This window comes from Cuculus canorus, chromosome 2 (assembly GCF_017976375.1).
Source record: "Cuculus canorus isolate bCucCan1 chromosome 2, bCucCan1.pri, whole genome shotgun sequence".
Lineage (NCBI taxonomy): Eukaryota > Metazoa > Chordata > Aves > Cuculiformes > Cuculidae > Cuculus > Cuculus canorus.
In genome coordinates, this window is record NC_071402.1 from 58,178,567 (window position 1) to 58,194,968 (window position 16,402).

Genomic DNA, 16,402 nt, shown 5'->3' on the forward strand with positions numbered 1-16,402 from the left:
AACCTTTTTGTGGACCTTTTTCAGCTATATTAAGTACAGTACACTAAAAAAAATGTGAAGGTACTAGTCCAGTTCAGTGATTCTTTTCTCACATGGGGAAATTTGACAGGTTTGACTTAGATTGAAGAGCAGGAATCTAATAAGATGTGGTCCAGTAACAGCTAAGAATAGCTTCTTACTTCAGAGCAAAACACTCCCTTTCTCTACTGTGCAAACATGGTCTTATGCCTTTCCAACTGAAGATAATTCAACATCCATTGTATGCCACTACTCATCTTCATAGAGAGGTCACTGACAATGGCAGAAATTGATTACAAAAATTACATGACAGTGGTATGCACTGATTACAAAATTATTTATTGTTATAGTTCCTTACAGTAAAAAGAGGAAATTATAAATGCAAATATGATGGAGTGTTCAAGGTAATTTTCCCACATAAATGGACATAACCTCTGGTTTGAGAAAGCATCAGACACCATAATCCTTTTTGTGCTAAATACAAGCATGAGGAATTCTATTAATGCCACTGGGATCATATATGGAATAAGGATTTATTTAGGGTATAACTCACATAAATCTATAGACCTAATCCTAAAAACATGCTTTGCACCAACCGCAAGAACAAATGTATTTGTAGTTGTTCTCTCTTTATTACTCTCCATGAAGCTAATTCCTATTATGTAAAATATTATCTCAAATGAAAGGTTTTTTGCCTCATCTGTTTGACAGCGATTGAACACAAATGTTAGTCTCATTAATACAATGTTTTCACCTCTGCATCTTTTAAAGCTATTTTGTAGCTCCTCATTCATAATGGCTCCCCAGCATGAGATGGGTGAAAAACAGTTTTTCCGAATGAAGCAGATGCTACTTCATCTGCACCTGACCAGGTGACATATACCCCCCTATATGTCAAAGAATTTAAACTCTGCACTGGCACCTTTCAACTGTGCGTGCATGCCTTGGTTTTCTTCAAAGAAGACCAAATGTGGTAAATATTGCAGAGCCTGCATGTTACATGCCTTTTATTGCTTGCTGTGGGTTTTCATTTGTGATTTTCTTTTTTTTCTTTACATAAATTTTGCCTGGCTCTCTGTAATTCCATAGGTAAAAGCTGGTATCTGGATAGAGAAAATCATGCCACGTTTTTGGTTTTTTATTTCCCTCTTTTTTCCTTAACTTTTAGCTATGGAAATGTATCTGTTGATTACATAATGTAATTACTTTGAAATAAATGTGTGATGGAAGAAAGCTGAATGAAAAACAGGCAGGTTGCTTTTTCCAGACAGAACATTTTGATCATATATGATAACCCTCAGATCAAGAATTGCTGCTGGGTAGTGCAAGTAAGAGCTGTCTGAGACAGCTTCATATTCATTACGCAATGTTTGGGAAAAAAATATAGCGAGAAATTAATTTTGAAATCTGACTTGAGTCTCACAAAATGACTCAGGATCATTTTCAGAAGTGGATTAACACTAAAGCATTTTATTATCTTATTATCTAATGTTATACATGAAGTTTTATAACTATCACCTTAGCATTTTAAAGATTCTTAACATTGTTATAATAAAACTGACTACTGCAGATAATTTTATATTCCATAATAAAAAAATAAATTTGTGCTGGGAAATCAGTCATCCTCTAAACTCTTAATATGAGGAAAAATGCCTGTATTCGGATAACATTTTTTTCTGAGTATAGTAATATATAATATGGTTGATTGCAGTATTTATGTTGGATATTGATTCTAACTTGAACTGGTTTCTTTTTTTTCCTATCTTATTTGCTAAGTTAAGTACTGGTTTATACATTTTCCAATAGCTCCATTAAAAACTAAAGCGGTAGCAAGTTCTTGCTGATGTTCTAATGGGTCTTTATTTTTACACCGATAGGAAAATACATTTGTTTTATCTTTATCATCCTAAGAACAATAAATAGATGAATCTGTGAATGCCTCTAACAATTATATTGGACTATCTAGTGTCTACATCTTCACATTGCTATATTTATATAATGAAGCATTATACAAATTTGTATGTTTAACTTTGGTTAGTGAATATATTCAACTGCAACAGTAACAATCTGGCTTGAATTTTGTAAGAGTTTAAAGCTTATGGATGATAGAATGTTCACAATATTCATTTATGGCTTCATTCCTTCTTTTGCACTTGCAGGACCTAGATTTTCAGCATCCATACGGGGACCTAGGTATCCAAAGCAGCACAGTTTGTATTTGGACACCTAAACACCCCCAAGATTTTCAAACAGGAGTCTCCATCTCCTCATCTCATCTCTGGTGTGATTTCTCAAAAGATCTCTACATCCAAGACTTTCCAGAAAGAAACCTAGGGCTTCTATTTTTTTATGTTTTTGAGGGATGATCTTGTTTTTAAAAAAAAACACAGTCATTCTCTGTTGCTGAGATTTAGAAAAATAATAAACAAAAGAGTAACTAATCCCCCAAACTCGTATGGGAAGTGTACATGGCTGCAATCTCTTTAAAGTGAGGTCCCCAGTCTGTAAGGTAGTCATAACTCTGATCTGCATCTGAAATGTTTGAACCTAAAGAGCTGAGAGATCCTGCCAAAGAGCCAGTACCCTCCAAAGCGTAGGTCTGAAGTGAGTCATATGGAGGAGCACTAGGATCTGCATTTGCTTCTTCAAGCTTTTCTGAAATGAACTCCCTGAAGATTGCGCTGTCAGGGCCAACCTGCAGGGACTGTCTGTAAAGACTGTGGATTTCTGTGGTGATCTTCTTCCGAGGTTTGTGTGTTCGCATGACAGTGCGGGTCCTCAGTGCTGAAATATCAAAGGCTTCTGTGTCTTCTTCACCACCTCCTTCATCATCATACTTGACAATGTTCTCTCTGAATTCTTCTATTTTCTCTGAAAAAGGAGACTTCTTCCTCTGCTGCTTTATGGCTACAATTACCAAAAAGAACACTGAAGGAAAGGAAAAGGAAAAGGAAAAGGAAAAGGAAAAGGAAAAGGAAAAGGAAAAGGAAAAGGAAAAGGAAAAGGAAAAGGAAAAGGAAAGGAAAGGAAAGGAAAGGAAAGGAAAGGAAAGGAAAGGAAAGGAAAGGAAAGGAAAGGAAAGGAAAGGAAAGGAAAGGAAAGGAAAGGAAAGGAAAGGAAAGGAAAGGAAAGGAAAGGAAAGGAAAGGAAAGGAAAGGAAAGGAAAGGAAAGGAAAGGAAAGGAAAGGAAAGGAAAGGAAAGGAAAGGAGTAGCATTTCTTAGTATCAATGTTTTTGGAAAGTGAAGCTATCTTAAATTTATAGAGCTTTAATTTTTATGAATTTTATGGTTTTGAGATGAGCATATTATACGGTGGGAAAATGACTACAAAGGGACTTATAAAATGAGTGAATGAAATGGAACAGTTCTTTTGGTAGATGGGAGTTTGGAACTCATGGAAACACAGGTTATGTTTTGTGAAAGTGCTTTGGTTTATCACATAATATATCAATTTCCCATTCAGAATTTAAATTCTTAACCTCACACTCTCTCTCAGATCAAAGACCCATGAAGATCAAATGAAAAATAAGGCTGTGAACAAGATATCCTCCTCGCTGGTTGAATCATTTAATTTCCGTAGACTATGGAGGGTGTGGTTCAATTATTTCTTTTATACTGGTTTGGAAACCTGAAGATAATCACTAAATTTTGTGTGATGTTGCAGCAGTACTTACTACCAAAATCTATGAACCATAGCAGGTAATTTCTCACACATATGAAAATTTTTTCAAACTTTGTTTTAAAGAATTATTTTTTTAATTCTACTTCCATTTCATTTTTAGCTGAATGATCCCTTTGAAATAGTCTATGACTTTCACAGAGATTAATGATTTCAGTTTTAACTAAAACTTACTGCTCCTCTATTTTACAAGTAATAAGTTTATGGTCCATAATCTTTTACTCAGAACATAATACGATACAATTAACAATGGCAGGGTTTTACCTCACTTAGTGATATGAGAGGCCAGCAGTTCTTTATTTCTACATATTTACTGTATACTATTTCATTTCAAACTTTAAAACATTGGAAATGAGAATTTCTACAATGTTATTATATTTTTAAGAAACACAGCTAGTTATTACTCTCCAAACCTTTTGCGTGGTGATCTCATAATACAGTTGACAGCACAAGAAAATGGAAAGAAGTGAAACCTCAAATGCCAGATCTGTGGCAAACACATTATATATAGAACCTCATATTATTTCATTTTAAATAATCACAAAAATACATCTGAAGATGTAATTAATTTTAAATATGTTTTTCTGTAAATAATGTGGAAGATTAATTTCTCTTTTTTATTAATATAGTTATCTACACCCCTGCTTTAACTTTAGTGAAATGCATAGGTGCAGAAGAAACCAAAAGTTTATTCCACTTGGAGAGAAGGTCGATCTCCAAGTAACCAAGATGCATAATTGCACTGATGGCCTAGATAATGCAGTGATACAACCTGCCTGATCCTCAGTCCCATGAGTGCATAACACAAAATGATCAGGTCAGATATTGTGCAACAACCAAAGAAAACTTGAAATGTACACTGGCCTTCCTGTAAGGTCTAAGGCAGGCACTTCATTCAGTCCAAGGGGGTTACTTTCCTGTGTCACTTCTGAAGACTGCCTAGGACAAGGTAAGCTCAGATTTAAATGAAGTGACTCTGAGAGCACATGTAAGACTAGAAACGACAGATCAAACCACATGTTCCTGTTTTCTCTGTTAGAAACCAGGAGACAGAAGCAGGGGAACTAGGACATCCTAGGGATAAAGGAAAACACGTGTCTATTTCTGTAAGCCATTCTGTTTCTATAATTTGCTGCATGTCATCTAATTTTGAGAACCCAAAGCCATGTGAAGATGTTGACACATAAATAACAGGTACATGTGCTGCTTCTGGGTGACTCAGTTAACTGTGGGACTAAATTACAGGGTTCCATTTGTGGAGAAATTTCAGTGAATTCTCACGAAGAGATTCAGTTAGGAGATCAAAGGCACAAAAGGAAATAAAGAAACTTTCTATTCTGTTCTATGCTTGGAAAATAAGCCATAAACTTGTGGACAGAATGCAGAATATGGGTAATTTTTAACTTGTAAAATTTCTTCTTTTCCCTGATGTAAAGTCAAAATAATTCCCTTAGCTTTGTTGAAGTTGTCTTTCTTATCTTCTCTTCCTACTATGGCAGATCAAAATACAGTATCAGAATAGACCTACAAGCTTCATTTTCAAGATTCAGCTTTCTTTTGGTTAATGATGATACGCTTAATGCTGTAAGCTTTTTTTTATAGACTGGTAGAAGTCATATTGTATAATGAGAGTAGAAAAAAAGGAAGTTCTTTACCTAGATTGACTTCATATGGGAAAAAAAAAAAGATTTCCTTAAAATTCTTTTGTATTTCTTTCAGTGTTGTAAGAGTTTTAAAATACTGTTATTGTATTTGCTCTCATTAACAAATACATTAAGAGAATAAATTTCTGTGAAAGTTTTTGTTTCTTAAGGCAATTTAATTTCTGTTATTATAATGTCTTTCATTTCAGACATTATATTTGAGTAGCTAGATATCATGCTATAGTTTTCCTGTTTTGATTCTGATTGTATTTATCTTTATTTTTTTTTAGAATGTTGTTGAATAGCAATTTATACTAGGTTTCTATAACTTAAAATGACAATTTGATAATACGCTGCTTAGTGAAATCCTGGTTTTTATCTTCATTTTCTTGTTTCAGAGTTATTTGTAATATCATTAGTGAAAAAAAAAAGTTTTTGCTAGCATAATTCATTAATAGCTTTGTGGTATATTTAGATATTGCATTTTATGAAATATATGGTGATATGGCATAGTGTGATATGCTATATTATCACACAAGCAACACAAATTTGGAAGTTTTTCTTGGTTGCTTCGTGACATCAGACTGCATTTTGTCTTGAGGTTTATGACCACGAATTGTGATGAAGCTCTAAGATCAGTCATTTTGCCTTGGAAAACAAACCTACCCAGCTCATCACTTTTCTTTCTTTCCTGGCCTCAGGAGGTACCATACCTTGACCTCACTAACTCAGATAGGTACAGATTTTCAGTATGGATACTTAGCCTTTGGGGAATGATTAGTTCAGTGTGCCAGCTGTTATAATGTGTCAGTTTCATCAAATCACTCATCAAACACCACAGGAATATCCATTTGTTGAAAAAAAAAAAAGGAAATGCATTTTAGAAGCGACATCTGCATGCTTCACCAGGCGAAGAAGCTGTTTTCCTGAATACTGTCATATAATATGTCTTGCAGTAGCCATAACCCCGTGCACTGGTGGAAGAGCCAGACTTGAGTGGCTGGTTTTGAGTACCATGTGCCACCTATTCGTCACCCCTCTCTGAGGTATAAGCACAGCTCCTGTGCTTTTAAAACATTCACAAACTCACTTTTCATATGCACAAGCTCCTGAATGTAATAGAGGTCAATTAGGTGTCCTGTGAGAGGAAAAAAGGAGATGCCTAACATTTGGAGAAAAGGCTGGAGATGACATCTTATTAGTTGACAGAGAAATTACGTGTTTGTTTCTGGAATTGCTTTCTGAGAGTATAAACTCTTCTTTTTCTTTTATTGTTTTGTATTGATCTTACCTCTGCATTTGGTATACCTAAGGCAGAATAAGGAGGGCACTAATCTGTCTAATATATTCTTATACTAGCCAATTTCCTTGTGTAATGTTGTCCTCAGGTTTACCTGAGATCAGTACAGACTTTGAGCTGATATAGACTAGTAGGACTATGCCTCAACTAGTACCAGCTTCTAGGACATTGTGTCAGAATTCAAGTTTTCCTGAAAAATGGAGTTGGGGGAAGAATTACAGTTAAAACAAAAAAAAAATGAAATATTTGCCTTATTGCACTTTTTTTTTTCTAAATAGCACTGTACTTTCAGCCTTCCAGTAGAGGGAACATCTTTGTCACTTAATCAATTTTACTGTAAAAAGAAAAAAAGTCATTTCTGATACTCGTACTTACCTAGGAGTGTTAGTATGCAAGCCAAAATAGCAACTAAACCTTCTGTACTGAGGCCCATGGCATACAGGAAAGCTCCGTATCGGCAGTAGAAGGTGTTAACTTCGATGTCACAGTCACAGACAGTGACAGTAAGAGTATTTGTGCTTGTTAGTCGTGGCATTCCATTATCCAGAATTAAGATTGGCAAGTAGAAATAAAATTGTTCTTCCTTCCTGAACCCACTTTTTGCTGTGAAAATTCCAGCTGTGTTATCTAGAAGATAAATTATTATGCATTAAATACATTTATCACTTTTTAACAACAACCGAACCAGAACAAAATACAGATAGTTTACCAATCAAAAAGCTCAAAAGTGTGTCTGGCAGCACAAAGAGAAAACAGGTGACAAGAAAAAGAAGAGAAAGCAAGAAAAATGTCCACTAAAGCTGTCTTTTATTTCTTTCCCTGACTAAAAACCTGGAGCTAACTGAACTCTTACTATCTAAATAAGAGAAAGAATGCTAGAGGCTCCCCCCTTGCTTTGCATTTAACTAATAGTATTTAGAAATTAGTTCTGTCCAAAACTCAGTAAGCAGCTTAAGTTCAACTCCTGCTGCATTTCGACTAATTCAAATACGAACTTTAGCCTGCTGCAAAACAAATTAGCCTTGTCTAAATCTGTGTATAATGGAAAGAAGAAAAATCTATAACAGTCTACATGTCAAAATTTTGTATTATGCAAGGGCGAATTAGTGCATGTGTGCACACGTATAAGTAGAAAAAAATAGTTTCTACGCTTATCTGTATGATACTTCTGTCCAAATAATCTACTGAAGTTAACTCCCTTACGTTTAAGTTCTCCTAGGTTTCTGTCACAATTCAGGAAATAATTCTGACATAAAATGCTCCAGATCTGTTGCCTCACTTTTGCTTTTGCCTAGGACTGTCCCAATTCACCTAGTCATTTCTACGAAATGATAGGGTCCGCCCTTTCTACTGAGGGCGGACCCTATCATATTATACAAGGTTGGTTTTTTTCCCCATCAATAGCCACCAAAAGGAACTGGATGCATTGCCCTGTATGTGACTCTGCTTCGACTTTGCAGAATGAGCTGAGGAAAGAAAGTCTTGGGGCTTGTGCACAGTTTGACCTTAATGTAACAAGTTATCTCTTCCTGGCACTGAGACCTTAATGAAGCTGGGAAATGAAACATATTTATACATTAACTAACTTTGGAGATATTGAGATAAGTAGTTTGCACTTAACAGTCTGAACTTTCCAAAACTTATTTCCATTGATTTATTCACCTAGCCAGAACATTCAAATAATTAGCAAAGTCAATAAGAGCAATGTGTACTTTAGCTGAATCTAAAGAATCTCTTCTTTGTAGAGTCAGCAGACTGACTGTAAGTGGCCATCCTCCCTGCATTTCCATCAGATATTGCACTTACGTGTTCACCTCAAACAGATTTTGTTTAATATCCATCTATATCACACTTTGTATCATTTTCAGTCAATATTAGTTCTGAATAACAATAAAGCACACCTAGAAAATATTTTGTGATGTATTAATTAGTGTATGTACTTCAAAATATACAACGAAATAAAATTATATTTTATTTATCAGTGTTTTTAATTTTGCTCTTGTTTATTGCTGAAGTAACAGATATTTAACACCAGTCTCCTCTTTCTGGCAATCTTGTTTCCTAGACAAATCTATAATTTTATCAGAAAGTTGGTGTTTCCCACCATATCCAACATTAAGAAATAACAGGTATAAATTGAAATTTAAGGAATAACAGTGTATTGTTCACCCCAGATTTTTTTTCTCTGAAATAAAACTGTCTTTGGCTATTTTTTACTTAGCTGAAAAAGGTGAATAAACTGCTTAGTATTACTGAATTACTGTCTGAAAGGCAGCTCATGAAATGTTCATGTCTTTTATCAGCAATTTCTACTTAAGTGGAAGTTTTTATAAAATTGGTGATTGGAGGATCACTAGAAGCATACATCTATTATTAGGATAGTATTAAAGAGCTACAGGAATGACACCACCTTGATTATCTTTGATTGTAAAATGTGAGTTGTTTGTGGTCTCCTGAGCCAATGAGAAGAAAAAATGGTGATCTTCTTCTGAGTCATCTTTATCCACTGCACTGATGCTTTGAATTAGCTGGAAACACAGATAAACAGAATTTTTTAACAATAAAAATATTTACTTGTCCTTTAAAACCACAAAAACATATATCAAGTATATTAAACTCTTGATGTGAGATGTAATTGTGAATACATCTTGAATGCGTGTTGTGCAATGACGAATACACACCTCCCACACAGTCTCATTGAGACCTCTATTCTGCAAACACTCTGCTTTGATTTTTCATCTGTTTGAAGAGGCAGACATTAAAATCTTGTAAAAATGTAAAAACTTTTCTTGTTTAAAAGGCAAAGGGTAAATGAAGTTTCCATAAAAGAAAAAAGTAGGCATGTACGTAGTGTTTGGTCCTTTTTTTTTCAAGATGAAAAGTATAGCATTCTACATGTGAACAAATCCCTGTATACAAAATCCATTTCCTTCAGGCCCACAAGATCATTAACCTCAATTCACTGATACATTTTTACTCTGCTAAGTAAGATATGGTGACAAGTTCATGTGCTGAATTTTTGATTCTGCATATTATAATTAGATTGGTTAAGGAACTTCTTGACTGTTTTTTCTCAAGAAATCAGATGAGCCTTAATTTACAAATGCGTCAAACCAGATAGTCAAATAAAATATAACAGTTATAATTCCAAATAATATGTTACTTTTATCAGTAATATTTAATGACCTGGTCATCAGCATATTTTAATGAGTATCTCTACCAATAAGGAGGAAAATAAACTGAGGCAAGCTCACTAACTTTCAGAAAAGCATCCAATTTGAACTTGGTCTCTTTTATCACACATCTTATAACTTGTAGATATTTGTTCCCAAAAGACTTGAAGCCTCAAGTTTCCTGAAAGCGGACAGCATCTGGATGCAATATCTGAGTGCTTTAAAAGCAAAGTATTAAATCAATGGAAGTAACTACAGCTTTCTATTTGTGCCTTTGTGAACACTTTCCTAATGAAACCATTTTTTGGTCAAAGATCTAAGACTTTGGCATACGTTCTTTTTCTTTTCAAGCAACTATTTGATGAAATCATCACAGCAGAGTGCAAAATGTGTCTCAACCCCAGAAGCTTTGTATTCTTAGCACTGTGCCCTTTTTATATTTATGCCAATCTGTACGTTCTCTCTATGGAAAAGTGAAAATCATTGAGATTTTTTTTTGTTGCCACTAATGAGAGGAGTGATTGTTCAGTGATATACCTGGTGACAGTTGCACAAAGGATGAAGCTTCTTGAGGCAATTTCCTCAAAGCAAACGAAATAGCTAAGGTGATGCAAACACAGGTATAGGCATGCAGGTCAAGAAATCAGTGAAGAGCAGTAACTGATCCCTAATATTAACTAATAATAAATCATAGAATCCATTTATATAAGGGAGTATAGTTCTCAGAATATGCTCAATATGAACAATAATAGAGAACAAAACTATATATCTAGTCTAAAATAGGAACAATGGCACATTTTCGTGATAATACCTTGTCATATAAATGAAAAAAAAAATGATAAAAAGACTGTTTCCTTTTGCTGATGATTTTCTAGTAAAATCTGCATGGCTGCAGCTGAGAAAAAGCTTTCTATGGATGTACATTTGTGCATACAATTCAGAGTCTCTCAAGCTAGAGATATGCACAGTAATATAGTAATCTACAAAGACAGCTTAGCTACATCTAATTTTTTAAACATTTTTTAGTTTAGTTACTTAGCAGAGAATTGCTTACGTAAATACAAAAAAGAAAAGTTTAATGATATATATGATTTTTCTACTTACAGTATTTATTCTGGTTAATGATTACTTATCCAGCTATTATCAATGTCTTCAGAAAGTATATTTGTAGCAGTCTATCATGTTTGAAAATCATAAAATTATTACAGTTGAGAATTAGACACTGTTTTTCTCTTTCATTACTGACTTCTACCTGCTCACATACAGAATGTATCTGTCCATATATATTTTATCTATATATGATCCTATCATTATAATTCTGAGTAGTATGTATCTAACTGGGAAAAAAAAACACCCACCACCTTCCATTGTTTTGATTTGTACTGTGCTGTTCTACACAAACCTAAGATTCCTGTGGGTATTCTAGGTGCGTTCACATACCCCTAAGGCTTCATTCTAGAAGCAAAGGTATATTCAGAATGTAAGACAAACCCTTACTGGTTATATCTTACTGTATCATTTCCACTAAGATTCAGCAAAACCCAGATGATTCTATAAAATATTCAGAACGCAATTGGCAGCTCCGATTTTGCTGACTCTAAAGGAAAAATCACCCAGAGAAAAGGAAACTCTTTTTTTCTTGTTTCCTAGGCTTTAGTACATAACCTAGGAGATTCAAGCCTTTTGCGGGGGAAACTGGCATCGCAAACTGAAAAACTGCTCTTACTGTTTGTGACTCAAGTTTTAAAAAACACCTACATTTTAGTGTGTAAACAAAGAAAATACAGTGAATGATGTGTTGCTTTTGCAAGTTTATAACAGTTTAAATTTAATTGCTGTAAAATTTCTTATTTCAGGTCTCATTAATCAGGAAGCTTTAACAATTCAGCAGTCAATTTAAAATGTGCATTTCTTTAAACCTGAGTTAAATTCACTCATTTTTTCTTGAAAAATAAGCAGTTTATAATGAGTGGGGCTTATTTACCTTCTTTTTCCAAGCAGACTGTTTCCATTGCTGGAAACATAGAAACATAGAACAGTTAGGATTGGAAAGGACCTCAAAGATCATCTAGTTCCAACTCCCCGGCTATGGGCAGGGACATCCCACTCAATCAGACTGCCAAACGCCCAATCCAACCTGGCCATTAACACCTCCAGGAATGGGGCATCCACAACTTCCCTTGGCAACCTGTTCCAGTGTCTCACTACTCTCATGGTGAAGAAGTTCTTCCTAATGTCGAGTTTAAATCTGCTCCTCTCCAGTTTGTGCCTGTTCCCCCTCATCTTATCACCACAAGCCATTATGAATAGCCCCTCTCCAGCTTTCCTGCAGGCCCCCTTCAGGTACTGGAAGGTTGCTATGAGATCTCCTCTGAGCCTTCTTTTCTCCAGGCTGAACAAGCCCAACTCTCTCAGCCTGTCCTCGTATGGAAGGTGCTCCAGTCCTCCGATCATCTTTGTAGCCCTCCTATGGACCCATTCCAACAGCTCCATATCCTTCTTACGTTGAAGATTCCAGAACCGGACACAGTATTCCAGATGAGGTCTCACAAGAGAGGAATAAGGGGGCAGAATCACCTCCCTCTACCTGCTGGCCACTCTTCTTTTGATGCAGCCCAGGATACAGTTTGCTTTCTGGACTGCGAGCGCACACTGCCGGCTCATGTTGAGTTTCTCATCGACCAGCACCCCCAAGTCCTTCTCTGCAGGGCTGCTCCCAAACGCATCATCCTCCATCGTGTACTGAAAACAAGAATTGTCCTGACACAGGTGCAGGACATTACAATTGGACTTGTTGAACCTCATGAGGTTCTCACAGGCCCACTTCTCCAGTCTGTCCAGGTCCATCTGGGTGAAATCCTATCCTTCCGGTGTGGCAACTACACCAATCAGCTCGGTGTCATCCACAAACTTGCTGAGGATGCACTCAATCTCGCTATCATTATCATTGATAAAGATATTGAACAGCACCCTTGAGGGACACCACTCGTCACGGATCCCCATATCGACTTTGAGCCATTGACCACTACTCTCTGAATACAACCATCCAACCAGTTCCTTATCCACTACGCTGTCCATCCATCAAATCCATCTCTGTCCAATTTAGAGAGAGGATGTTGTGAGGGACAGTGTCAAAGGCTTTACGGAAGTCCAGATAGATCACTTCCATTGGTTTGCCAATTAATTTGGAAGGAATTTTCCACGGGTCACTGTGCCCACTGCTTCAAAATGTCAAAGTTACACTCAGTGCACCTCCAGATGTAGCTTAGAGTAAAGGCCTGCCAGAATATTTGGTGTTTTCTCAGCTTCACCATATTTTTATATTATAAGGAATGCCCTCACTATTTTTTTCCTTTTTAACTTTAAAAAGAAATGCTATTATGCTTTTCGTAAAAGATGAAGAGAACATAGAAAGGTGAAATAATAAATATTGGCTTATTTACCCATCACTTTAATTTCTCTAATAGCAAAACAATTTAAAATCATGGTTTGTTAGAAAGGATCTCTTTTAGCAAACTCCTTATTTTCATCATTAATTGTATACCACTAAAATTTGCTTAAAGATTACCTATCTTTTCTTCTGTCAACAATTAATTAAGTGGAGAAACAATATCAAATGGCTAAACTTTAGTTTCACTGAAACAGATGATTATTTTATTATAAACTAAGTAATGAGTAAATCAGTTTAGGTTTTTTTTCTTATCTCTGACTCAAAGTTCCTTGTACACGTAGTCACTTTTTTGGATTTAATAAAAATTACTAAACAACTGCAAAATCAAAGTCACTCCGTGCGTGATCCACAATCTGCAGGAACACAGAATTCCCAGAATAAATATGCAGTAGAGAAAACAGCATTAATTCAGAATGTATCTACTGTGACCTGTCTTCAGCTGAAATCTGTTTCCTGCATGATATGAAGAAAGATCAATATCCACAAAAAAGACTGAAATTACTGCACATAAAAATAGATACATTCTGGATGGTCAGCTTACTTACATATAATCTGAGACATTTGATATAAATTACTTCAAATTTTCAAGTTTCAGTTTCATTCTGAGTTAATTTATTAATATCTTTGGAATTAAGCTGAGATGTCTCCAGTATTGCCATTGAGACAGATTGGATCCATTTTGTGTCCTGATTATTTTTATAATATATTGTTTCTAGAATTCAACAGTTGGTGGTTACTCTACACATACAGGAAGAGTAATTATAAACAATTAATATCACATTGTGGTCATCATATAACTTATCTAAACACAGTTGTAAAATCAAAAAATCCAATTAAAAGAGAATCCTGGGTTTGGATATATTATTAACATTGTCCTATTAAATCTGATACTAGCTATGGCTGTAGAAAGATAGAATTCTATTTTTCACAACAACTTTTGTGCTTGATTTATTTTGGAAATGTGCTTAATACTTGTGGTACAGTCAAAGTGGTCATTCAATATGCGAAAGAAAACTTTAGTTGCAGTTAATATACAGGTGACTTGGATTATAGGGCAGTACAGAACTGCAACATGAAACAGACAGTGAAAAATCCACTCAAAATGTCTAATAAACATGAAGAATGGATTTTGAATTGTGTGAAAAAAAAAATCTATCTTCTTTTCTTTCATTTTTATTGTCCAATTTCAAATTACAATCCCACAGACTGGGATGTAATCCTTCTGTCTGAGTGTTTTCCAGAGACTAGGCTAAACACGTCTGAAACTTTCACAAAACCACCATACAGGGACATGAAGGTCAACATTCATTGAATAAAAGCAGCCAAATATTTTTTATATCTTTTTTCAGAAAATAGAAAACTTCAAAACAAATATTCTTCTCCAAGTTAATGCTACTGTTAGGTGCCTCTGAGCTTTGATCATTAGCACAAAAATTAGTTTTATTCACGTGTTTCGCATCCTATATCTTACCTAGTATACTCTAAGGCAATGTAAACATAACTTATTTGCCACAAAATTCTATGTTGTTTTTATTGTAAACCAGGCAGACACCAGCATAAAGTAATCAAAGTAAGAAAACTATTTTTTTTACAGTGTCCTTCTTTCTGCAGTGTTTTTCCTTCCTTCCTTTCACCCAGACACTCTAAGCTGCGAGATGCAAATGTATTTTGGCATATCCCACAAAAGTAGTTACAACTCAGCTGAGATCAGGGAAGCAAGTGAGTTTGAGAGGTGTGGAATATCCCTGAGGATATCTCTCATCTTATTTTTTTCAGCTAGCTAGCTAGAGATAGCTCATTTAGAAACTGAAATGTGGTAGAATATCTACATAAGCTTTGATCTCAGCTCATAACATGTAAGTAGATTCCTTTGCTGTTTGGAATTGAGTTATACGTTCAGCAAGTTTGCTGATGATACAAAACTGGCAGAAGTGGCTGCTACACTAGAAGGCTCTGCTGCCATTCAGTGAGACATGGGTAGGCTGGAAAGTTGGGTGGAGAGGACCTAATGAAGTTCAACAAAGGCAAGTGTAGAATACTGCACCTCAGGAGGAATAACCCCCTACACCAGTGCAGGTTAGGGGCTGACCTGCCGGAAAGCAGCTCTGTAAAGAAGGACCTGGGAGACCTGGAAGATCTGGGAGACAACAAGTTGATGATGAGTCAGCAATATTCCCTTGTGACCAAGAAGGCAAATGGTATCCTGGAATGCATCAAGAAGAGTGTAGCAAGCAGGTTGAGGGGGGTTATCTGCCCCCTCTATTGTGCCCTACTGAGACCACATCTTGAGTACTGTGTCCAGTTCTGGGGTCTCCAGTTCAAGAATGACAAGGAACTACTGGAAAGAGTCCAATAGCAGGCCACGAAGATAAGCAGGAGACTGGAGCATCTCTCCTACGAGGAAAGGCTAAGTGAGGGATCTTATCAATGCTTACAAATACCTAAGTGGCAGGTGTCAAGAGGATGAGGCCAGATTCTTCTCAGTAATGCCCAGTGACAGGACAAAATAAATTGTGTAATTTAGTAGAAAACCAAGTCTTCTATAAAATTATTTTTGAACGTTCTGACTTCTTGATGAGGAGAATATAGTACCTTTTCTTCCTCTGAGTAAGAAGTAAAAAAAAAAGAACATTGAAGCGGATACATCAGCTTTCAGTTTTGTTTCAAATCATAAACACTGAATAAAGTATTGTAAACATTGACTGTGATAATTATGTACTTTAGTGTAATTTCTCCTTGTTCTTCCTAAGATAATTTGTTAATGAGATTATTTAACACTACAGTCATGGTTTCCAAAGGCTAAATTAAAGATGCCTGTGACTCTAGAAAGCCTATAGAAATGAAGTAAAAGTAAAAAACCCCAACCCAACATAGAGCAACATTTTGCCTGTCTGTAAAGTGGGAAAAATAACCTACTGATTCCTCATTCAGATATTACAATCTTAAACATGAACTATTCTGAATTTTAAGCTCCAAAAGTTTGTTATTATTAATAGTACTGTTCTTTACACTGTCATATTTTCTCCACTCATTCTGAAAATACTTTATATGTATGTTTTTATTTTGTTATTGAAATGTAGCCATTAATGGGCTAGTACATAGACATTGTTTATCAGTAAGCAACTATGGAATATTGA

At 35.5% G+C, this 16,402-nt stretch overlaps 1 protein-coding gene across 1 annotated transcript in view; it reads right to left on the reverse strand.

The window, feature by feature from the left end:
- Window positions 1-923: 923 nt before the first annotated feature.
- CDH19 (cadherin 19) overlaps window positions 924-16,402 on the reverse strand; it is a 69,756-nt gene continuing 54,277 nt past the window's right edge. Inside the window, exons 10-12 of the mRNA XM_009555237.2 lie at window positions 9,052-9,169; window positions 7,017-7,268; window positions 924-2,946 (exon numbers count right to left, since the gene is read on the reverse strand). Of these exons, the coding sequence (XP_009553532.2) occupies window positions 2,456-2,946; window positions 7,017-7,268; window positions 9,052-9,169 (861 nt within the window). The 3' untranslated portion in view covers window positions 924-2,455. The remainder of the gene's footprint in view (window positions 2,947-7,016; window positions 7,269-9,051; window positions 9,170-16,402) is intronic.